The sequence below is a fragment of the Mytilus trossulus genome, chromosome 3 (assembly GCF_036588685.1).
Source record: "Mytilus trossulus isolate FHL-02 chromosome 3, PNRI_Mtr1.1.1.hap1, whole genome shotgun sequence".
In the NCBI taxonomy this organism is placed as follows: Eukaryota; Metazoa; Mollusca; class Bivalvia; order Mytilida; family Mytilidae; genus Mytilus; species Mytilus trossulus.
The window spans coordinates 84341599-84367499 of NC_086375.1; the positions used below are offsets into that span (position 1 = coordinate 84341599).

Below are 25901 nucleotides of genomic sequence, written 5' to 3' on the forward strand. Positions count from 1 at the left end.
TGACGCCAAGGGATCCAGGTAGGTCAAATTTATTATTTAATTATAGCAGTAAAATGGCGTCAAGTTAGTTGCCTTTTTGTTTCTAAGTATGGATAGTAAAAATTTTGTTTTCCTCTGAGTCATTTAAATCACCCGCAACTAGTTGTGACATGCACAGAAGTAATAGATATGTATTATAAATATAGAAAATTGAATAATTTAGTCAACAACAAAAATAAAAAAAATATCTCTGCATCATATACCAAAGCCCCAGTGGAAAGACTGTTGAAAGAAGAATGTATCCATAGTACACAGATGCCCCACTCACACTATCATTTTCTAACTTCAGTGGAATGTGAAATTGGGATAAAAACTTTCATTTGGCATTAAAATTAGAAAGATCATACCATAGGTAATGTATGTACTGAGTTTCAAGTTGTTCTGATTTCAATTTCATCAAAATCTACCATGACTAAAAACTTAGACAGACAGTCAAACAAACGGATGGACAGACCAGAAAACATAATGCCCCTCTACTATCATAGGTGGGGCAGAAAAATGTAGAACTGGTAAATAACAGCTAAAAAACAGCTTTTTATAGCAGTTCAATTTCTCTCATTTAGCATGTTTAGGTATATAAATTAAGTTATCTCTCTTTCCCCACAGGTTATAAAGTTCTCAAGACATATTGATAGGTAAATTCTAATCTTCACTACAGCTCAGTGCTGACATTTTCTGAATTTATAAGCTCAATTTACTCCATAACATCAGCTTTGGTTATCATTAAGCTGTGAAAGTGCTCATGCATGCTAGTCAAACTGAGTCATGACATTTCTCAGTATATTTTTGTTTTACTTTCAGCCAACTGTATTCTTTTATATGTATGCAGAATACTTGTGTTTAGTGATAACTGTTACAGACTTACTTGTAGATAGTTCTAGACAGAGCTAAACTATAAAGAAATAATATACATCCATTACTCCCTTCTGATTGGAACTGAAAAATATATATATTTTTTTTAAAAACTAATGCATTTTAATGCAAGTGTGGTTGATATAGATATCAAACAGCCAAAAAAGTAACTTGAGGCTTCAATGATCCTGTGTATAAGTTCAGACAAGAATTGTACCCTTGAAAGCGCTAATGAGGCAATTTTCAATAAATTTAATATTTTCAAGGGCCATTACTATATTTTTATTATTTTATAGTCCACCATCATAGAATTTTTCTGCCGTATTGCTAAAATTAACCTATAAAATAAGGTTTTCAAAAGTCTGGCAAGAATTGTCACTGTGAAAGCCCTAACAAGATGGGACTGATGGACTTACAGAATGCTGCCCTGCATTTCAATGTCCACAGCATCACCTTTCGTGGGGGGAAGGAAACTAAAGTTACAACCCTGAAACCAACTTAAAGTAAATTATCTGCTTTAATAATTTTCCTTTTCCTCCTTTTTTTCTGTTTTGGGCAACAGTCATGACAGTGACCCTTTTTTAGTCTCCAAAAATCTATAGACCACTTCTCTTCCACCGTCTTTAATATGAAGTTATTTTTCTTTCCAATCAAGCAATGGCTTCACCAGTTATCATCTAAAAACCATTTGGTTCCAACACACAGACCAAATGACAGATACTCCAGAAATTTTGAGGAGCATAAAAGTTAAATAATATACATCTTTATCATTTCTATTGACCCTTAAATAAACTAAGATCTATAACTTTAAGCAAATTTATCTAGAGTAATCTACAACAAATATCACTGTATTCAATATGACTATAAATGATCTTTATTTTAAAATAAAGAAATGTACTAATCAATTGAATAATAATACTCACAAGTTCAATGTTCCTTTTAACAAAAAGTTGAAGATCCTGGAATTTCTTGAACTCATATAAAAACAACTGAAATATCAAAGGAGTATATATCATATGAAAACAACTGAAATATCAAAGGATATATATATAAAAACAAGTCTAAATTGAAAACTACGTTCAAACCTAGAATTGCGTTGGAAAGCTTATCATTCAAATAACTTGTAGTAAGTATTGGTCAACACAAGAGTAATCAAGTTGTACATTTCAACACCCATTTAGACAAGTGATAAAAACATTTGATATTTACACTTTGACATCACAGGTGTTAAAAAGGCAGGTATGAAGTATATGTCTTGATGATTCACCAACCAAACAAGAAATTGTTATAGAGTAAAGTATAAAGTAAAACAATACTTGGGTATAAACCAAATATTATTTTCGAAACATTTTCTTTAGTTTACTTGTGTTGTTTAGTTCACGTTTCATTGACATCTATGAAACATGTTCTTTTCATTATCATATGGCATTGTAGTGTTCAAGCTAGGATAGATAATTCCTAACTTGCTATGTCAAAATTAGGGGAGATAATTTATACCTTGCTATGTTATATCTAGGGGAGATAATTCATACCTTCTCTGTCATCCCATCATTCCTTACACGATAATCTTGATCATAACACCTATCGTCTTGTAAGAGACATATACAGCACCGTTTCTTTTCACCTGCAGCCCACAACATCTCACATATAGCACCAATTAATGCACGTTTTCTCTCAAATTCATTTGGTTTTAAGGCACTGTTAGAAAAAAATCACTGATTAAGAGTCATTGAAAAATAATTGACAAGACCCTGTCGCTAAATATTAAATAAATATAAATTGATATGATTGCAAGATAAGAAGTAATTGCCTTTGAAATATTTCTACAACAAATATATGATATTTTAGATTAAATACTTTTTACACCTAATACTAACTTTTGAGAAACTAGTAACATGGGATGGGTTGTATTTACCTCCCTTAGACTGTTACTAGTTTTAAAATTAAACTATTTTTTCCTGAATGATTGTTTTATCTCTTCGAAAATTGCTGTATCGTTTTTTCCTTCTGTTTTATCCCCTTTTTTGGCTGATAACACATATTCATACATATTTAATCAGAAAACTGTTAGCAAACATATATTATCATTTAATTGTGTCACATTCCTCAGATAACTTTTTTCTTTCTCCTTTTTTAAAGGCATTAAAGAGTTTGTGATGATTATAGATAAATTGTATATACATGTATAAAAGTAATTAAGTACCAGAAATAAGGAGGAACATTTTGTGAGGTGAAATTTTATAATTGTACTCAAAAAGACATTAAAATACCTTCTTGCTAGTTCCACAGAAAAATATTCTCTTTCAAAAATTAAATGCTTCAACAAAAATGCTTGCACACAAAGCACCAATCCACGAGATCCACACTGAAAGTATAAACATATATTATCATAATACCCTTACAGTAACATACATAATTATGTACCACAGTTATTTGGCTTTGATGATTTCTATTACTAAAATATAATTATTAGGTGCTTTAAAACTATACAATAATATACCAGCTTTGATTATTTGGAATATTCTAATTTTCACTAACTTCGTCTTACTACATTTGTATAAACTTCAAGATTTACCTGTATTTTTTTTAAAACCTTTTTTTTTTTAAGTGAATATTTTCGAAGGGTTAAATATTTCGCAGTGGTGTCTTGCCATGGCATTGTTTGGCCTTGAATGTTTGTCCCTAAGAATTTATTAACTGTGCATTTGCATTCAGACATGGCAGATCAAATTTATTCGTTTATAGTGTATTGATTTACGTTTTTTGATTGAGTTAAGCCTGCCTAAATTGATATTTTACCGTGTGTTTTTCTAAGTTGTGATGTAATGCTATTATTCCAGAAAAAGGGAGAAGGTTTGGATCCATTAAAACGTTTAATCCCACTGCAAAGGTTTGCACCTGTCCTAAGTAAGGAATCTGATGTACAGTAGTTGTCGTTTGTTTATGTAATTTGTACGTGTTTCTCGTTTCTCGTTTTTTTTTTTTATAGAAAGGAATCGTTGGTTAACCCATTTGAATGGTTTTACACTTGTAATTTTGGAGCCCTTTATAGCTTGTTGTTCCGTGTCAGCCAAAGCTCTGTGTTGAAGGCCGTACATTGACCTATAATGGTTTACTTTTTATTAAATTGTTATTTGAATAGAGAGTTGTCTCATTGGCACTCACACCACATCTTCATATATCTAATAACAAGGTTTTCATCAAATTTCCAATGCAAAATTTGTGAACAGTACTACTTTTTGTAAATATTGTATTTATATATTGCATTGGTGGTGCACCTCATTTTACTAGTTTAACCCTTCTTGAAGGTCAAGAACTTTATACAATACCTTCTTCAGTTTTTGTAGTTTAACTATAAAAGAATAATTTGATGTGGTACCAATGATATAATTTCCAATGTGATAACTCCCCATTAAGACCAAAGGACAAAGATTTAAACAATTATAAAATATTTGTTATTTCAATTTATTCAATTTTTTGTTTTTTATTTCACACAAAAGAATGATTGCAGCTGAAAGAAAATCACTACATTTCCATAACTTCAACCCATGACCTCCATCACTCAAGACCAGCACACTACAATATATTACCATTGCTGTTTGTATATTTTAAATAGAACACGAAAGGGGGGGGGGGGGGGGCGGGGGGGGCGGGGGGGGGGGGGGGGGGACAGTTGCAAGGCAAAATTTTAAATTAAACTGTGTTAGAAAAAAAGCCAGTAGGTGAAAAAATATTCAGGAAAATAAAAAATGTAAGCAAAATAGTTCCCAAAACAGAATATGAAAAATATTTCATAAAATATAACCCAAATAACCTTCATGTCTTTTTTTCTTATGTTACTATTACAATGGTCTATTGAATTTGCATGACCTTAACTTTCTAGTCAATGCAAAATGATAGTGTAAATTGAATCAAAACCTCTTGTAGATATTGAAACTAAAAACCAACCCTATACTTAAACCATCTTAACAGTGAAATTCTTTGCAATATTCTGAAGTGCATATATATATCAAGGTGAAATGTTTTACTTTGATGCATTACCTTAGTAAACCTGATGGACTGCCTGATAAAATACAAATTAATGATTAAAAAAATAGTGATATATTACACCAGTGATTGATTTAATGATAGGTTTGTAAAATAGAAAGCACACGTTGTCATGTAAAGCTTACCCCCAACTGGTAATCCAATGCATTGGAAAACAGGGAATAATTGTATTGAAGGGTGGACAGTTTTTAATTCATTTTCAATAAACAGTTGCCACAGAGATATGTTTCTCTTGTGTGTTATTTTAATAGAAAATGCAAAATTTGAAAATCCAAACTGCAGTGCAATACTTCAATGTGTAAAATATACAAAACAACTCAAGTCAATAAATGATGACTGAAGCTGCAGGTTCAAATAATCTCTGGAAATAAGATATGACAGTGCTACTAAAACTGCATACCAATTTTACTAACTTATAATCATAATATGGTTCCGAGAAAAATGTGAAGAAGGAAAAAATGTTGGAATGGATAGGCAACAATCTGCAGTAAACATGTACCCAATCTTGGACTTTGGGAGGACCATCCTTGTTCTAACTCATAAATGCTGCCTGCTCAGTGGAGATATTTTGGTTTGACTACCATAGTCAATCTGACATGTTACAGAGGAGAAATAACCTGTAGTACATTTTTAATTTATTCCAAATAACATAAATTTTTGTTTCATTTTAATGTCTTAATCATTTATAAGTAAAGGCTGCATATATGTCATTTCTTTATAAAAATGTCTGCAAAATAAATATTTTTCTCTACCAGTGGCCTTATAATGAATCAATTATGGTGTTTATTATGACTTTTGTTTCATGCTTAAGAAATCAATGATGTCATTTAACGGTTTTACCTCTCGGCTTTTAACAAAGGAAATCAATTGATATAAAATCAGCCATTTAATAGGTGAACAATCAGTTAACAATGTCATGTTATGTAGGCTCTACATTTAACTGGTGAAATAACCAGAGAAAACATAATTGTATATAAAGGTTCTCTTAAAATTGTTATTGTTCTACATACAGGTTTAGGATTGGTGGATATGTAATAATGAACAGAGAAACAAAGAGACACACCAATCGTTAAATATTCCTCTGTCAATGAAGGAATGTAAAAAGTCAAAGTCCTTTGAAAGCATTTAAGATGCTTTATTTTGTAGATGGTCCTGTTGTTCATTCACTTGCATAAAGCCTGATACTATCTGGTATACCAAAACATTTACTGTTGTACTTTATAAAGTCATTGATATAACATTATATAGACTTCAAGTTCAACATGACAAACCATTAAAATATCACTTTTAAAAATGAAATTGAATTAAATAATTCAATCTGCTCATGTCAGAGACCACGTTACAGATTAACATATTCTTACCCTGTGAGTCTGAAGTCCCCATGGAAACAGACTAGAAATATCTTGAAACTGTAACGTAGACTTCTTCCATTCCCGACTAAAGGAGTGAAATGGTGATCCATACACTATATGTCGTAAAGCCTGCAAAACAAACAATTGGGTCTTATATTTATTTGTAGACTTTTTTTCTATATGGTAATGTTACATTACTACTTCAGGTTAGGGTGAAGGTTGGTGCCCCTTAAAACTCGCTACAATTGTTTGCACCTGTCTTTAATCATTAACATTCTTCAGTGGATGTTTGTTTTAAAATGTGGTCCATAAGTGTTTCTCGTTTTTCAGATTATACTGCAGTTGATTTTTTGTTTGAATGGTTTGCAGTAGTCCTTTTAGGGGCCCTTCATACCTTGCAGATTGCTGTGAGCCAATGCTCCGTGTTGAAGCTGTAATTTGTCCTATAATGGTTTACTTTTACTTTAAAAAATGAGTCTTGGATGGAGAGTTGTCTCATTGGAACTCATATCACATCTTCTTATATCTATTTATACTGTTTATCAACAAATCTTAAGCCTTGGTCACACCTTAATGGATAGCTCAAAAGGATGCCTAACTGATAACTTTCTTATCTGTTAGACGTCAGTCCATATCCGTTGTATGTTTTATCCGTCAATCTCCGTTTTGTTTGTTGGAATTTTTTTTTTAGCATGTTCAAAACAGACATCCAGCGGATGAAACGTATGTTGATTGTCCGGTAGGGGTCCGTTTTGTAAGGTACTTGTCTGTTTTGTTTCTGTTTTGTATCAGTTATGTGTCCGTTATACATCCATTGGAGGTCTGGCAGATAAATTCACCAACAGACTTCTAAAGGATAAAACGGATGCTGAAAGGATGTTGAACGAATGTGAAACAAATTTCTACCGAAAGTATTAGAGATTAAACGGATGATGAATGGATCTGAAAAAGATAAATGCCAATTCAAAATTTCACATCAGAAATGACAATTACATTTCTTAAGGTTCATGACTTCTTATTATTCAAAATCTATCTTTAAATTAGAGGGAGGGCACGTCTTAACAGTCAAGCAGCTTTTATTCAGGCCAGATACTAACCTCGGCAGCATTTTGAAGAACAAACCAAAACTAGTTACACAGAAGCGTTTTGAATATTTATGCAATTTACATGTATTATTATTGTTGCCTTTAATTTTTCAATATATCTTGTTCATCGTTTTATCCGGTAAGTTTTCGTTAGGTGTCTGTTCTATACAGTACTCGTCTGTTGGATATATGTTTGACATCCCTTCTGTCTGGTACATTTCCGTTTCTCGTACAGTGCATATCTGGTGTATGTCCATTATGCATTCATTGTGCGTCCATATATTTGGTCAGTACATCAACAGACTCCCAAGGGATAACAATTTTGTCAACAGACAACTTTAATTTTCATCTGTTAGGCGTCCTTTTGTTCTATCCGGTAAGGTGTGGCCGAGGCTTTAAATAGTGAAAAGTCAATAAAGTCATTTTTTTTTTAAATATGAAAAAATAGTGTAGAGCCACTGTTAATGACTGGTAAAAGTTGGTAGGAAGAGCTATTTAGATACTTACTATAGCAGTATCAATTGTAATAGGTGTACCGCCCAGTAATCTACTAGAACGGGGTCGTATTGTGTTGTCTACAAAATATAACATCCAATTAAATATTAGGTTTTCTAGCTATTACCTGGATGCCTGGTCTGAATCTAATAAGTTCAATGCTTAAAACTAGTAAGCTGCATGGCCCATCCAGTATTTTTTTTTTAGAAAAATTGGAACAATGCAATAGAAGTATTATCTGATAGTTTCCATTCAAAACATCAAACACTAGGTAACAAGAATGTGTCCATAATACACAGATGCCACTCTCCTCGCAGCATCATGTTCATTGACTGAAATTGGGATCAAAACTCTAATTTGACATTAAAATTAGAAATCTCATATAAAAGGGAATATGTGTACTAAGTTTTAATTTGATTGGACTCCAACTTCATCAGAGACTACCTTGACCATAAACTATACTTAGGATATTTAAAGTTTTTAATTAGCTTGGCTTCAACTGGTCAGGAAAATTGAAAGGAATAAAATTTTAATGAAATGACCCCATCAGAAGAGGATGAAAGACAGACAACCTATGTTTCTCTTGGGGTTCCAAATGTTAAACTCACATCCAGCATAAGATATGAGTCTATAAGCTCTATTTAAATTGGCACACTTTGTAGGGTACATGTATTTTGTATTGTATACAACTATGTATGACCTTGCATGTTCCATATTATATCACTAAACTGAACCAAGGTAACGTTTAATTCAAAGGCATAAAATCAATTGGACTTGAACATTTCAAACTTTGTTTTGATAACAGTTCAATGCATTGGAAATAATAAAATACATTGATGTCATTTAAAATGAACTTTAAATTAAACTATAATTTGGCACAATTAATATTATAATTCAGTTGGTGCAAAACAGGAGCTGTAAGGAATCAGAGAGCATTTAAAATTCTAAATACAATTACTTTTAAGTTAATATATAAATGTCTCAAAATCACTACTAGTAGACATGTATGTTTAATTCTAGAATTAAATATGTGTTTAATAAGTTCATAAATGATAAAGAAAAAATGAAGTGATTATTGTAAATTCAAAATCATGGTGACATGCACACCTCAATTATCTTTACAAACAAACCTACAAAAAAGCTGTAGCTCAAATACTGTAGGAGATAGTCAGAAATATCATATATATATATAGAATAACCGTACATTGTCTCGAAATATCAATATTATTTGTACAAGGCTTAGAAACAGGTTAAAGCGAGGCTGTGCCGAGCATTTTTACATGTTTCGAGCCGAGTACAAATAACCGATTGATATTTCGAGACAATGTATGGTTATTCTTATATGCTGCAACTCTTAAAACTGTTCTAAATGAAATATTTTGGGTATAAAACATCATTTTTTTAATTTGAAGCGGACGACGTAAAATTTCTGTGAACCTGTATGTTTTATTGACGTCATGAGGAAACGCATTGTCGACGTCATAAACAAGGTGATATACGGTCAGTGACTGTATATGACATATGAATATACGGTCAATGCAATTTGACTGCTCAAATAGCACAGCTGCAGTATATATATGAATAAATGGACAGGGTAATTAATATGCCCCTCTACATTTTTTCAGGAGGGCATAAAACTTCATACCGTGAAGCGCTTCATTCCATCATAAAGTACCAGAGTACAGCCTAATCACATTCAAAATTTTATCATAAGAGAGATAAACAAAATAAAATTTAACAAAAAATGGACTTGATAATTAATATTATATGAGGGCAAAATCTCATAATTAACCCTATGTCTGTTATGTTGTACATGTATATCTATATGCAAACTCACATAATGCTTAAATTACCATATATAGATATATTTAGTTTATAATAATAAATATTTTCACACAAACTTGTAATGTTTTGTCAATATTGAATACCTACCTGAATGAGAAAATTTAGATAAAAGTATACAACTGCAATAAAATAGATTGGCTTATCTTTAAATCTATTTATTTTGTTGTTAAGACCATTTAATTCTCAAGTACTATACAGATAATTTTAACATGGACAACTATTTATTGATCTATATATCATATATTTCAATAAATAACACAATAAACAGTACCTGGTAGTGTAGAAGATACTTCAGTTTTGAGGACCTATTTAATATCTGTCAAAATTGTTTTCATTTTTATCAAATATTTATGGATTCATTGTAAGTGACTTAATGATTAAGTACTACTTTACCAATAAAACTTTATTGCATCTGTTTGAAAATTAACTATATACTTACTGTACTTTAAAAGAAAATCAAATTAGTCCAAAATTCTCTATATTTCATATTTTGCTTTCACATTGAAATATTAAGATTTCTTTTTTGAGAAAAGCCAGAAATGGAGGTAAAATTCCAAAAGTACAACTCCACACTGAATCATACTTTATAAGTAAAAACAGACAAACATAGCTAATCAAACTGTATAATGATTGAATGGTCTGAGGTGAAATATTTGGCCAGCTCTAACATGTCTAATGTCTAACTCAGCAAGATTATCAGCTTCACCTGCATTGAACTTGACCTCTGGCCATGAATCCACATAAAATGTCTTGACCCTTTGAGTAAGTTTAGGTCGATCATCTTCCTCTTCGTCTCCAACATCACGGAATCCAACTCTTTTTCTCTGTAATTATCACATATAAAAAATGTAAAACTAAATCCTACTCTTTTTCATTGCAATACTGTCAATATTTAACATTTTACATTGTTTCACTTATAATCAATAAATATAATCATGATAATGAAATATACTAAAGTACTTTCAGTTGCTTTAATTTCTAACAAGGGCAAAACAATTGTGCAATGTTATCAAATGTTTCTAGCAATTGTCCAGTGGCACATTTTTCATGCATAGTCAGGACTTCTGTTTGCTATAGTAATTGTAAAAACGTTATAGAAGGGAGTGAAAAGCCATGAAATATAGGCAAGTAACCATCATTTTATAGCAGTCTGATGACCACATATATATGCACACTAAGGAAATCTCTTACCAGCATTTATTAATAAATCAAGAATTGGGTACATACATATGAATATTTGTTGATGAACCAAATATTTAAGTGCAATACTTAGTGTATGCAATAAAGAGCTGTGCAAAATCTAATAGAAAATGTTATTTGAAAGTGACAAAACGTTATCAAGTTTCTGATGAGTAGTTAACACTGAAACATCAGCTGGTTTCTATATTAATAGTTTAGTGGTTCAATTGTGGAATTTTAATAGAACATGTAGTTGAATTGTACACCTTTCAATAGATACTAAAAAAAACATACCTGAACATTTAACAAAAAGATTTAATTGTCAATGTAATGTTCAATAGGTTTGTTTTATAGCACTACTATATAAGATATAACAAGATTGGTTATAAACATCATATAGAATAAATTTAATGAAACAATCCTAAAACTGAAAGACTATTAAATAATTTTCAACAAAAGTAATGATACTGGGTTAATCTTTTGTTGGTTTACTTATTTTTTTATAAGGAGTTCAACCTTTAAAGGGAAACTTCGCAAAAAAATCAAAAATTGATATTATGTCCATTCTGTATAAAAATGCTCAAATTTATAGATATTAAAGTTTTATTCCGCTAAATAAGAGATCACCATTGATTTTAAATTTTGAGTATCAGTTCTCTGCATTCTGCCATTTTGTCACCTTCTCCGATGAAAAATCCCGATATGTCTATAAACCACAAAGGAACAAAACTACAGTAAACAATGTAGTCGTAATTGCGTGTCGATATCTTGTCAATCGTACGGTGGTTTTATCTAACTGACTAACTTGATACGGAAAATGGTCTTATTTTTTTAAATAACCATATAGTCTGTTATTTTCAAACTGATAATATTGGAATTAGTTAAAAAGTCAAAGTTCAAATCATAAATAAGTGTTCCCTGGAAATTGTTTTCGAAAATCTAATTCGTTCATAATTCTTTAAAGTAATAAACTTTATTTAAATAAATTCGGATCTTCCCTCATCTGATCACCAGCCTGGCTAAAGGTATTACTCCCAAATGTATTGGAAGGGGTGCAAGGTGACACGTCCAGGTATTCAATAGATCTTTTCATTTTGAACTATCAGGTGAATGTATAATATACATTTTTGTCTTGCGTGTCCGAAAGTGATATAATATACTAGTCATTACTTAACTCATACGCTTGTTTATAAATAACATTTCTGGTGTAAAGAATATTATTTATAAAAAAAAAATAATACAAATAAAAAGAAATTTGAAGAAATACAAATCTATTTACATATTTTTCCAAGGGATAATTTGGGAAAATGTAATATATACTCGTTGTCAATAGTTTAGGACAGATTGGAACATACCAGAATAATTGATTTAAAAAAATGTGTGCACTTGTAGACAATTCGTGTATACATAAGCCTAGATAGAAAGTTACGGAACTATAGGGCAATTTAAAATATGTATACATGTATACATTGAACATAAGAAAGAACCATACATTTTGTGTAAATTGTGGTAAAAGTTTTGTAAATAGACTTGTCCACGTATGCCAACAGTATGTAATCAGAGACATATAATACAATTGTATTATATGTCTCTGATGTAATCAACGAATTCGATAGACTATTGTATACCAAAAGTAGAAGAAGAAAAAAAGAAACAATTTGATTTAGATACAGGTCAATTTATAACTTGCTTTGGTTCATCGAAGTTAAGAACATAGTAAACTCACAGATTTACATATCAATTAGATTGTTCTCGAATAAAGGACGAAATTCGTCATCATCACAATAGTTCCGACATTCATGTGAAATATATGCAACTGGACGTACACTAATAATCCCCAAGGGATGTGAATATTTTCTAGGAGAACTATTGAGTATCAATTTCGGGATTTATTTTCTTTCTTGATATTCAATGACAGCAATTTAAAGAATAAACTGCTTGTCGGATATTTGTCCGCTTTAGGGGTATTCTTGCAAGTTGTACAGACTTATAATAACATTCAAAAATAGGGAAAGATACCATTAAATTCGTTGTCTTTTAATTTTAAACATTGGTCAAATAGTTATTTAAGTATATATATACGTTGGGAGACGACGACTATTATAGTAGTATCAGATTTTAATAAGGACGTTCCCGATTATGAATAAATTTGGTTGACGTTTTTCACACTTGAAAAGAATATCTATTCGTAATTTTTCGATTCCATTCCATGAAGATCCTTAAATTTCCTGTCAAATTATTAAACCTATGAAGTACAAAAGTATTTTTTCTTTATTCATACATATTATATTCCACTTCAGTAGAGTTATCTTCAGATAGTTTCAGATATTAATTAATACATGGCTTTCAAAAGTCTAAATGTAAGTGTTCTCGTACATTTTTTCGCCTAATAAAGACAAATAAAAATGCTATAGTAAAGCTATTTCTAATTTCTAAGTCCCCCTTTTTTATGAGATTTAAATCAAGGACAAGACTTGTATATCATTTCATTCTGACATATGAATTAAGTTTCCCATCTTTAACCGAAAATTGTGTATTTCTTAGTAAATTAACTTATTTGAATTCGAATAAATAATAGCACCAAATATAATTAAATAATTCCACGGCGATCAATTTTTATTTGTCACCAACTTGAATATGTATTTTTAAGGTGTGTATTAAATGCTCCCACTGATCCGAATAGACAGTCACACCTGGCAAGGTGTGCCCTAGAGGCGTGGTTAAATACCGAAGCGCAAATAACAATTTACCTTTCAACAAGCCATCTATGAGTATAGCCACAGAACCGTGAATACACACACCGTATAAACCTTGTCATAGCAGAGATAGTAAAAGGTCAATAAGAGTACACCAACATATTGTCTTTACAGATTATTGTACTTTAATATGTTCACCTTATCAGTCCAAAAATGCATTTATTAAAAATAAATTTATAACTTTTTGTGTTGTCTACAAAAATAATTTGAATATATACGTTTTAAAACATAGATAATTTATCTCACGAATGAGTACAATTGAACGTCTGTGTGTTTTATCTTCTTATTATCGGATGGTTATTAGATAAAGCATAAGTCATCGGCGCGCTTACGATTACGTTTAAATTTGATTAAAAACCAAGACTTTTAATGATTGTATTTTAAATCCCGGCATGCAAAAATCAGGAGAAAACGTCACAACCTACAGGAAGTAGTTGATATTTTGTTATTGATTATTGAATTTCTCCTATATTACTGCACATATAGCGATAAAACTCTGTGAATATATATATTATGTCATAATGAACATATTTAAACCATAAGTAAAAAATCGTGAATTTTCCCTTTAACCTTCATTATTTTTTTAAATATCTGTAGTATTATTACAGTATTTTTATACGAAAAAATAACATCAAGGTAAGAATAAGTGCTACAGTTTATGATTTGAATATGAAAGTTTTACCATAACCTGTGATACTCAACAATACAGGAACAAGTCTGTTGTATAAGTGTCACAATAAGTGCCAATATGTACCTGAAACTGAAATTTGTTTATAATTTTTTTGCCAAAAATATTCACATCATTTAGATGTTGCAAGGAGAAAATGAACAATTTAAACCAGATCATGAATGTTTGTAAACTAGAAATTGTGAAGGAAGATTGCAGATTTAGTTAAGTAAAATTTTAAACTGTTCAATGAAAGTTAAGTGTGATTAATAGAGGTCTCAAGAGCCTGTATCATACACCTAGGTCTATGTGCATCTTTAACAAAGGACGCTATCAAACTTTAAAAACCAGATTAAATTCATGACAAACATTTCTGTTTTATTAATTTTTTAATTTTGAAATGCGGATCAATAATTCTGTTTAAAATTTCTCTCAATCTTCTGTTCATTTTGCCCAAAACACAAAAAAAAAGACGTAGATGAATCATCTTTTAATGTCAATGACTCCTTTGAAGAGTACACTACTAATGATTTTTGCACAATTTGACGAATTTGTTATATCCTGTCTTGCTGGTCCCAAGTCAGGAACTTGTATATAGGTCAGTGGTTGTTGTTGTTTCATGTCTGTCTGATTGTTTTTTGTGTAAATTGTTTCATTATAAGTTAGGACATTTGTTTTCTTGTATAAATTGTTTCACAATGTCCTTATTTTGGCCTTTTATGGTCATATTTGCTATCTCATGTTTCTCCTGCCTACTTTAGTTTTAAAGATAAAAAGCAAAATTGAAAAAAAATCATAAAATTTTTCATTTAAGGGTAGCAAGTTAACTCCTAAAAGAAATTGTCTGACAGTTTTGACATAAATGGTTGGTAGGTAGATCTCAACATTCTGATCCGCCCTTTTCCTGTCAGATTTTCTCTATTCATATTTATTTAAGTGGCTTTATCTTCCTATATCTAATTAGAGATAGCAAACAAAACTTGCATTTTACCCCTTAATGATATCAAAGTCAAGTTGGCCATTGTTGGTTGACTGTGGCAGGTTGATTAGACACATTTTCTAGACTATATTAATCCACTGATGGTTGTGGTTAAAACTGGCCAAATATAGTAAGAGGAGATCTTTGTAAAGGTGAATGACAACAACAGATGCCAAGTAATGCAAAAAACTCACTTGGCCCTTGGTTCAGGTGAGCTAACAACAAAATATTAACTTACTTTACGTGTATCTCCTTCCTAGTAAACAATATTTAAATTAATTTTTAAACATGAAATAAGCTGTCGTCAGAACAACTTGTATACATACAAATTATATTGAAAACAACATTCTTAAAGCTAAACTTTATCTATATCTAGAATGCACCAAAATGAGCAAAGATCCAATGACTTAATAATGGTAATTAAGTATAAAAGGAGTGCACATTATCATTCTACAAAATGTAACCCAAAGCTTGTATTCAATGAGTTGTTGTAATTGTTTTGTTAACAAATACATGTATCAATGAATATTAACAAGACTACCATGAGTGTACTGGTTCTATATTTGTTCTATATCCATTATCATGTTTACCAGGGAATCCTACTGTGTATTGTCTATATGTGTATTTTTCTACCTCGATCCAAAAGTTGAGAGAAAACTTTATACTTTCTATATTATACATGTATAACTTATACATGTACATGTTATATCACTTCAATAGACTTTTTAAATATTTTGACAGTTACATCTGAAACAATCTTTAACTTTTAATTCATTAATGAAGCCCTGTACCACGCATGCTGACACTAAATGCTTTAAAGATAGACTACATGTATAAATTAATCGCAGAATAAGAAGGGAGATTAACAGGACCTATGTCACTTAACCTATCTGGCAGGGAACATGTTAACATGTTTTACTCACTTTATTATCTTTCAGGCCAAATACAATACTGTTGTCAAAAAGTTTTAAAAGCCGGTCAAGCCGCTCTCTTTCTTCACCAGGGGAAGACAACCCTAGATTTGTTGTTTTTGTTGTTGCCATTGCAACAATTCATAGTCCTCACTTTTTGTTTGAATGCTGAAACAAATTGAAATATTTATAAATATTTTTGGCAAATCAGTAAACATGCATGAAATTACAAATGTATGATCATCATGGCCAAAATTGTTATAAGAGAAATAAAGATGGGCACACACCAGTGGCAGATGCAGAAGTTATTTTCATAAGAGGGGGCACACTGACTGCCTAAGAGGGGCTTGCTCCAGTGATTCTGTACATAATCAACACATTTTTCCCACAAAGGAGGGGGGGGGGGGTAGGACGCCTGTCACACCCTAAATCCATCCCTGCTCACTATACATGTACATGTACATATACATTGCCTCAAGTCTCTACCTGGGTGATTTCAGGTGCCATTAGAGGAACCTCATTACATTTGTATACTGTACAAAAAAAATGTAGGACCACAAGAAAGAAATCTCATTTTAGACCAAGACTAAAAACCAGGGTACGTACCCACTGTCAGCTGGTAATAAACCTCACTTAAAGTCATATGAATCTCTAAATTAAAAAAAGATGTTGCTAAATCCTTGAATGGCTTTGTTTTACCATGAAACAAGTGTACATGTGGCAGTGCAAAGACTGTCTTTTAATCAAAAATTAAAATCTTTAGAAATGAACTGCTATATACAGTAGATTCATTATTATTCTTTGGATTTGGATACCAATTTTCGTGGATTTCGTGGGTACAGCAGAACCACGAAATTAAATGTTCAATGAATACAAATTTTTATATAGGTTTAAATATACAGACTCTGCAAAACCACTAAATTAAATATCCACGAACAAGCACGATTTTCTTAATCCACTAAAATTGATACCCACGAATATAAATGAATCCACTGTCACAGTATATACATGTAAATGTATTTTATGATAGCTTTTTTGTATGCTGTGATCTTACTCGGTTAACTACAAGACCTCTCCCTTGTACTACTGCAAACAGACTTTTACTGTACACATTGCTGTGTGCTAGTTTTATCTACTTTGGTTAGAGGTTAGGGGGAGGGTTGACATCACACAAAACAAGTTTAACCTGATGTTCAGTGGTTGTATTTTGTTGATGTGGTTCATCATGTTAATAAGTGTTTCATTTTTTATTTACATACATGTTGATAAGATCATTGGTTTTCCGTTTTGAATGGTTTTACATTAGTCATTTTTGTGGTCTTTTATATCTGCTGTTTGGTTAGTCCAAATAATTATGACGTCTAAGAAGGCTATTTCAATTTTTTGCTTTGACCCCTTATAATAACCTTTCAAGATGTTATAATTATTTGGACTGTTTGGTGCACTCAGCCAAGGCTCCGTGTTCAGTGTTGGAAGACCATACTTTGACCTAAAATACATGTACATGGACCTTATCGCTATTTGTCCACTATTACTGGACACCACACAGGTTCCCCTATATGTCCATCATTACTGGACACCACACAGGTTCCGCTATTTGTTCACAGTTACTGGACACCACACAGGTTCCTGTAAAATTTTGATGGCACCATACAAACAAAAATGATTGTTGTATGAAGTCAATAGTTCAAGCAGGACAGATTCCAAGGTCAGCCATGAGGGAGGGTAGGAGGGGTCCTTATATATCCCAAGCTTAAAAACATGAAATCCCGAAATCCTGACGTCCCAAAATTCGAAAAAAGAATTTCCGGATCGCGAAAGGGTCAATCCTGAAATCCAGAGCCTCATAAAAAACACCCGATCCCAGAGTCCAGATAAAGGTCCTATCCCCCTCAGCCATGAATAGCGATGAGGAGTAGTTAGTCCAAATAATTATGACGTCTTGAAAGGCTATTATAATTTTTTTCTTTGATGCCTTACATCAATGTAAGGTGTCAAAGAAAAAAATTATAATAGCCTTTCAAGACGTCATAATTATTTGGACTAAGGAGTAGTATGGTTTACTTTTACAGTGATATATTTTTCTAATAGATGTAAGAATAAATTTATATGAGGGATTTTTAATTTTCAATATTTAAGGATGTCAGGATAATTTACCTTCATATTAACAACAGCAAAAAGAAGACAGAGGCAGTTAAGGATTAAAAAAAACCACTGACACTGTGTCGGCTCAACATAATAACTGTGTTTTTAAAAATGAATTAACTTACAGTTTGCGTGACTATTCCATAATTGCGTGCAACTGTGTGAATATTGGTGATTTTGAGCTAAAGGATGTTTACAATTAATCTTGGTCAACTAATTTGAAGTTAAGTGATGTTTTTATGTCCCTGAAATATTTATGACTTTCATCGTGATCATGTTGCCAAAGACGCTTTTCTCTATTCGGAACTCCTCTAGAAAAATGGCGGGAAAATTATTTTTTTTAAAAAGAAATTATCCTTCAGAGTACTGTGGACTATGCACGGTGACCAGGGACTGACTTTCTTTATATAATATATACAACAAATGGGAGTTTTTAACGACCTTGACTGGCTATACAGCCCTTGCACGGTCGGCCCTGGCTTGCGCCTTTTTGGACATTAAATAATTTATATTTTTACCATGTGGTAATTTAAATAATTTTGTATAATATATATATGAGCCCCTCTCCTCATATATATATGGAAGTTTTTAACGACCTTGACTGGCTATACAGCTCTTGCACGGTCGGCCCTGCATGCTTACGCCTTTTTGGGCATTAAATAATTTAAATTTTACCATGTGGTAATTGACATAATTTAGAATGAAAAATAAAGTGTAATGAAAATTTAAAAAAGCAAAAATTTGAATAAATGAATGAATATAAAAAATAAAATAAAAAATTTAATGACTAAGGGAGCTACCATTTGATTTTTATGGGGGGGGGGGCTAGGATGAAAAATTGTGTCCTGCCTTTTTTTTTCTTTCTAATCTCTGTCCTGCCTTTTTATTTTTCAGTCTATTCGGTCCTGCCTTTTTTTTTTTTCTTAGCTTATCCTGACTTTTTTACAACAATTGTCATCCTGCCTTTTTTTTTTTTGCCAAGTTACTCATCCTGCCTTTTTTTTTTACTCAAAATCCTGTCCTGCCTTTTTTTTTCAAATTTCATCCTAGCCCCCCCATAAAAATCAAATGGTAGCTCCCTAAGTAAATAAATAAATATTATTTTTTTTTTAAAGAATATGAAAATAAGTATTATGAAATAATATAAAAATAATTTTGTTTAAAAATAAAAAAAAAAATAAAAATAAAGGAAAACAAATAAATTATTGATAAACACTGTGCCACCAGATGTAGGAACAGGAGGAAAGCGACGAGGCCAAGCAAACAGCAGTGAACAGCAGTAACGTTGTCCTGGTACACCAGCAGCCAAGTAAAGAGCGGATAATTTTGATATGCCAAATTGTGTATGTGAATTTAGATGCCAAATATTTTGTATAAACCGAAATAAGCCTAAATTTGTGTATGTGAGTTTTTCAAAAATAATTAGTGAGATATTTTGTATGTACTAAAAGAAAAGAGAAGTAAAAATAAAAATAAGATAAAATAAATGAAAAACCAAAGGGTGTATGTAAATTTTGACTGCTTTGTGCTAGCCTACCGTAGTTGCAGGACTTTGTAGTGCTAGTACACTGGAACAACTATCCGCAGGCAGTGTATGAGGTAATCAAAAAGGGGAAAAACATGGGTTATCTATTAGTTGTCAATTAGATTTATTTGACAAATTAGTAAAACCGGTCTTATTGTACGGTTGTGAAATTTGTGGGTTTGGGAATAACGACATTTTGGAGAGAGTTCAATTAAAGTTCTGTAAGCTTCTTCTGCCCCTAAAGTCTATTACCCCAAATTGCGTAATATATGGTGAACTTTGGCGATATCCCATTAATTTAGATATTAAAGTCCGTATGGTATCATTTTGGCTGAAATTAGTATGTGGTAAACGGTAAACCGACTAAATTATCAGCGACCATTTATAAACTACTGTTTAAACTGTCCAATGTAAATGATTTAAAGTTTAGATGGTTAAACCATGTTGAATCTATTTTTAATGAAACAGGATTAACTTTTGTGTGGTTATCTCAAACATGTAGTGACATTTGGCTAAAGAATACAATCAGAACATCACTCCAAGATCAGTTTCAACAAACATGGTTTTCAAATGTGCAAGCATGTTCGAAGACATTAAATTATCGAATTTTTAAGGATACTTTTGGGTTTGAGAACTATTTTGATATTTCAGAATTTCGTGATATTTATACTTTATGCAAATTTAGAATCATCAACCATAAATTACCCATTGAGATAAGGAGATGGACAAATATTCAGAGAGATAGACGAAATTGTAATTTATGTAACTCTAAAGATCTTGGAGATGAATATCATTATATTATGATGTGCACAGAGATGTCAGTAAAAAGAAACGAATGTATTGATAAAAAATATGTAAATTGTCCAAATATAATTATGTTTAAAAACATTATGAATTTAAATATAAAATCTAAATTGTACTTCCATTAGATTTATAAATTCCCATGTGTGCCCTCTTTTGCCCATTTTGCTAAATACTATCAGTATAATTGTAAATAGTGTACATATTTTGCTCTGTGTATTCATGTATTTATGTCTGTATTATTGATGTCATGTAATGCCTGTATACCATTGTAACTACAAAGGTTTGACAGAATAAAGATATATAGCGAGGAAGACAGCGCCCCATATCTTAACTCATACCTCAGTTACTTATATATGCGGTGACTTTACTTGAAGTTCAAAACAGCTAACATGTGATTGATGTCAGGGATCATACCCGTAGCCAGGGGGGTTTAAGACTGAGATTATATGTTACATGTAGCTGTCCTCCAATCTTGGATTATACCTAGGTTAAAAAAAAAAGTGAAACATGATGGTTTCCAGGCGTGGATCCAGAAGGGGGGGGGGGGGGGGGGGTTCCGGGGGTTGGAACCTCCCCTTTATTTGGACGATCAATGCATTTGAATGGGGACATGTAATTGGAACCCCCTTTGTCCTTGGTTATGAACCTCCTTTTTAAAATGGCTGGATCCGCCCCTGGTTTCCATTGTAATAATAATACCAAATTATTTATTATAGTGACATGTGTTTTATGACATTATACAATATTTCAATAAGCAGTTGTAATTACATGTATCAACACCCGGCCCTTTGGACCTATAAGGCATTGTATTACCTGCATTAAGTAAGCTTTGGACCATTATTATTTTGGATTATCTCTCCTTAACCTGAAAATTAGTTTTACTCAAATCGACCAGTCCAGGAACTTAATATGGGTTATGTCGAGTGTCTTGTCATCTCTCTTATCAATAATCAACATAATACATGTTTACTTCAAAGAGACAGCAACCCGACGACAAAATTAACCAGAATTCTTATAGAAGCAGTGGCGGATCCAAAAAATGTCATAAGAGGGGACCCACTGACTGCCTAAGAGGGGCCAGAAATCGTCACGCTTCAATGATTCCCTATACAATGTATAAGCAACCTAAGGTTTTTCTCCGAAATGGGGGGGGGGGGGGACTGCCCCTCCTAAATCCGCCTCTGAGAAGGCAACAGTCTTCAACAATATTAACAAATTTCACTACCTTGTCTAAAACTTGTAGTGAGGTGAGAGTTTATGGACTTTGAGATCAGCAATATAAGCGTTGTTTCTTTACAATTTGTGGTGAGTTTTTATGCCCCCCCCCCCCGCAACTAAAAGTTATGGGCATATATAGTTATTCCACATAACTCCTCCAACAGTTTGAATCCTAGGAAGTGTTTAATTTACTGGCTGTTTGTACATATATATATATATATATATATATACAACTGGTCTAAACATCAACCCAACAATGTTAGATCTGTAAATTTGCTTTCGCAAATTTTTGGTTCTTCCCTCGCTGGGATTCGAACCCATGCTACTGTGATATCGTGACACCAAATCGCCTGCACTGCAGCCGTCCCGCTAGACCACACGACCACCTGGGCTCTCAAAAAAAGAGCTTTCGGTGGCCATATGTTACCTTTCCTCGTCAGTTTTAATCTAGCGGCGTACTACAGTACATGATATATAAGGCATGAAGATGTTATTGTTACAGATCAGCTAAATTATCTATAGTAAAGGATCCTACAAATTAATGTAAGATACAGTCACAGAAAATAATTATATTCATAAGTACGTCTGAGTCAGTGACAACCCTACAACAGATGTATCCATCGGATCGCCATCAATGATGGTGATACATGGCTGTGTACATAATGTATATACAACTGGTCTAAACATCAACCCAACAATGTTAGATCTGTAAATTATATATATATATATTGAAGGTGTGTATGTGGTCAGGGTTTTTGTTTTTATTAATATTTGCTCTTTTGTGAGAAAGTTGAACTTTGTCATTTTTTCACGGGGTTATAAGCATTAAATGTTATTGTTATTTCACATTGCTCACCTATGTGTATTTAAAGATAACACTTTGCCGGGGGCACCAATTGTGTAGACACAATAATAGCTCAAGAAAGTCAGGTACATTGACTTTGTTCTAAAAAAATGTCTGTGCATATCGGTGTGAGCCCGAAGCTTCGTGTTGAAGACCGTACTTTGACCTATAATTTTTTTTTTACAAATTGTGACTTGGGTGGAACGTTGTCTCATTGGCACTCATACCACAACTTCGTTTATCTATTTACTGATTTTGTGTCTTGGTTGGATACCTCGTACTTTTTTTTTTTTTTTTTATGAATATACAGAAAATAATTCAAATTTATTATTACATATTTTGGCAGTTCAGATTCCAGTAATGACAAATAAAAGGAGTAGGTCCGGTAAGGACCTATTTTGGCCTCAAATTCCAGCTTCATCTGACGAAAGATTTTGACCACTTTTTAAACACTTAAGTGTCTACTTCATATGATTCAATTAATTTATGTGCAAGATTTTAACTTATTTAGTCGTTAAAAACGATCCAATTCAAGCTCAAATATGAAAAATCTACCAAATATGCGAAAACATTTCACTTTTCAGATGGTTTTTGTCAAAAACGAAAGTGGCCGCATCCGTGTTCATCCTCAATCTTTACATATGTTATGTATTATCATCAAATACAACTTCCATTTCAATATTTTGGATGAACACGAATGCGGCCACTTTCGTTTTACCCGGAAACCGTCTTAAATTTAACTAAAATGCTGGAATTGTGAAGATTTCAGTAATTTAGCACGACTTCATGGTTCTAGTACACAATATATGTGCATTGTATTGTCAAAAACAGCCCATATTTATGTAGCAGAACTATTCTTCTATCCAATAACTAAGTAAAAGTTTACATTTTAACAATTTTGTAAAACCGCTAAATTTTGGGGCCAAAAAGAGGTCTTACTGGACCTACTCCTTTCTTTAAAATCTTTATAATAGACTGTTAGTTCAAATTATGAAGTGCAAGAAAAACCAGACTGTAGTGCTACCTTATAGGAAAACAATAACATTTTTGTTATTTTATCCTTCTACATGCATGTGTCAAGGGGTTGATGCATCATTGAAACATACCTCGTGTTTCCTTTTTTCATGTTAAAATTCTCAAAGGTACTGGAATAATTATTTTATATTGCCATAGAAATAAAATTCATACGAATTTTGATGTGTGCGTGTTAAATTCCATTTATTTTAACAACTCAAGACCCCAAAGGACATGCCATTAGAAGTCAACATATGGTATTGGTAAAGGGATTTCTAAAGTGTGTCGAATGTCGAAAGTGTGTGCTAACATGTTTAAACCCGCCACATTATTTATGTATGTGCCTGTCCCAAGTCAGGAGCCTGAAATTCAGTGGTTGAAGTTTGTTTATGTGTTACATATTTGTTTTTCGTTAATTTTTAACATAAATATATATATAAGGCCGTTAGTTTTCTCTTTGAATTGTTTAATATTGTCTTATCGGGGCCTTTTATAGCTGACTATGTGGTATGGTCTTTGCTCATTGTTGAAGGCCGTAGACGGTACGGTGACCTATAGTTGTTAATGTTTGTGTAATTTTGGTCTTTTGTGGATAGTTGTCTCATTGGCAATCATACCACATCTTCTTTTTTATATATTCTAAATAGTTTTAGATAAGTTAAGTGTACAAATAAAAGTGTAATATTTTTCTTTTTAATTAGACCTATAACTGCATTATGAATTGATAAAACTAAAACGTCTACTACAGTTTCTTACTTAGGACAGGTTCATAACGAATGTTTTGCTAGTATCTCGGTTGAGTATACCATTCTTCCACTTTTAATATCAACTAGCGAAATAACAGTTTAACAATAAAAAATAGTACAATAGTAAATCTGGCAGCTTTATCATATTGATAATCATAATGAAAAAAATCACAGGTACACAATAAAACGATATTTAAACATATAAGAAGATGTGGTGTGAGTGCTAATGAGACAATTCTCCATCCAAATAACAATTTATAGAAGTAAACCATTATAAGTCAAAGTACGGCTTTCAACGCGGAGCCAACAAGCTATAAAAGAGGGACGAAAGATACCAAAGGGACAGTCAAACTCATAAATCTAAAACAAACTGACAACGCCATGGCTAAAAATGAAAAAGACAAACAGAAAAAAACAAAAGCACACATGACTCAACATAGAAAACTAATGCCCGTGTCACACTGTCCCGATTTTTATATACGATGGACATCCGAATGCGGAAATTGTAAGTTCGTACGAAGTTGGTCTCGATCTCGTTAAAATACCAAAAAGTTACCAAAGCAAGTACGATGAATAACGAAGTCTATACGATAGTGCCGCGAAATCATATACGATAGCAAAATATGGACATACGAATGTTAACCGAAGACGGGTATTTGAGCTTCATATCTCAGCCGAAGCCTACACGATGGATCACAAAGGCTACACAATGGATTACGATGATGGCGCGATGGCCATACGATGTCTAAAAGACGTGGTGTACAGCTTACGATGTTACATACGAGGGGATGCCACGCTCGGCATTGCCTTGTTTGCACTGTAAAATGTGTGCACTAGACTGAATAATCACCCATAATTATGCCCATGTTTACTGATCTATCTTAAAGGTAATGTAATGGGTTCGTTGATCCCTTTTATTCAAAAAGAGCTCTTTCCAGGAGAATATCATTATAATATAGACAAAAAGAAGGATGTGGGAAAAACAACAAATGCGGCAAAATATGAAACATAGAAAACAAAATGGTTATTGAGTAAACATTCGTGTGACAACAACTCAGACGATACATAAACAAGAGGCTCTCAAGATTAATTTTTTTGGTTAAATCTCTCATCAATGATTATTTTGGCTTCTCAATTTATTTAAATGTTCTTTGAATCGTCCTATTTTCTTCAAAAGCAAAAAAAAATAATCATTTTCTCCTATGTTCTTTTTTACCCATAGGAGCTATGTTTCTTGACATACAAGGAAATAAAATATTAAATTTATACTAGATACTCTGAAACTCATTTAGCATAAGTTTGGCTGAAATTGATATACCAGTTTCAAAGGAGAAGATTTTTTAAAGTAACTTTATTTGTAAATCTGACTCTGCTTAACATTTTTGCTATTAACAGTTT

The 25901-nt window shown here is 32.1% G+C and overlaps 1 protein-coding gene across 2 annotated transcripts in view; it reads right to left on the minus strand.

Annotated features, from left to right (window-relative positions):
- LOC134712680 (inactive ubiquitin carboxyl-terminal hydrolase MINDY-4B-like) overlaps window positions 1-18644 on the minus strand; it is a 28642-nt gene extending 9998 nt beyond the window's left edge. Inside the window, exons 1-10 of one of the 2 annotated variants that reach the window (XM_063574449.1) lie at window positions 18478-18644; window positions 16220-16375; window positions 15535-15552; window positions 10422-10539; window positions 7883-7950; window positions 6300-6419; window positions 3162-3256; window positions 2424-2589; window positions 1815-1880; window positions 905-975 (exon numbers count right to left, since the gene is read on the minus strand). In XM_063574449.1, coding sequence (XP_063430519.1) covers window positions 905-975; window positions 1815-1880; window positions 2424-2589; window positions 3162-3256; window positions 6300-6419; window positions 7883-7950; window positions 10422-10539; window positions 15535-15552; window positions 16220-16339 — 842 coding nt within the window. In that variant the 5' untranslated portion in view covers window positions 16340-16375; window positions 18478-18644. The remainder of the gene's footprint in view (window positions 1-904; window positions 976-1814; window positions 1881-2423; window positions 2590-3161; window positions 3257-6299; window positions 6420-7882; window positions 7951-10421; window positions 10540-15534; window positions 15553-16219; window positions 16376-18477) is intronic. The other variant, XM_063574450.1, reaches the window with a different exon arrangement.
- Window positions 18645-25901: the final 7257 nt, after the last annotated feature.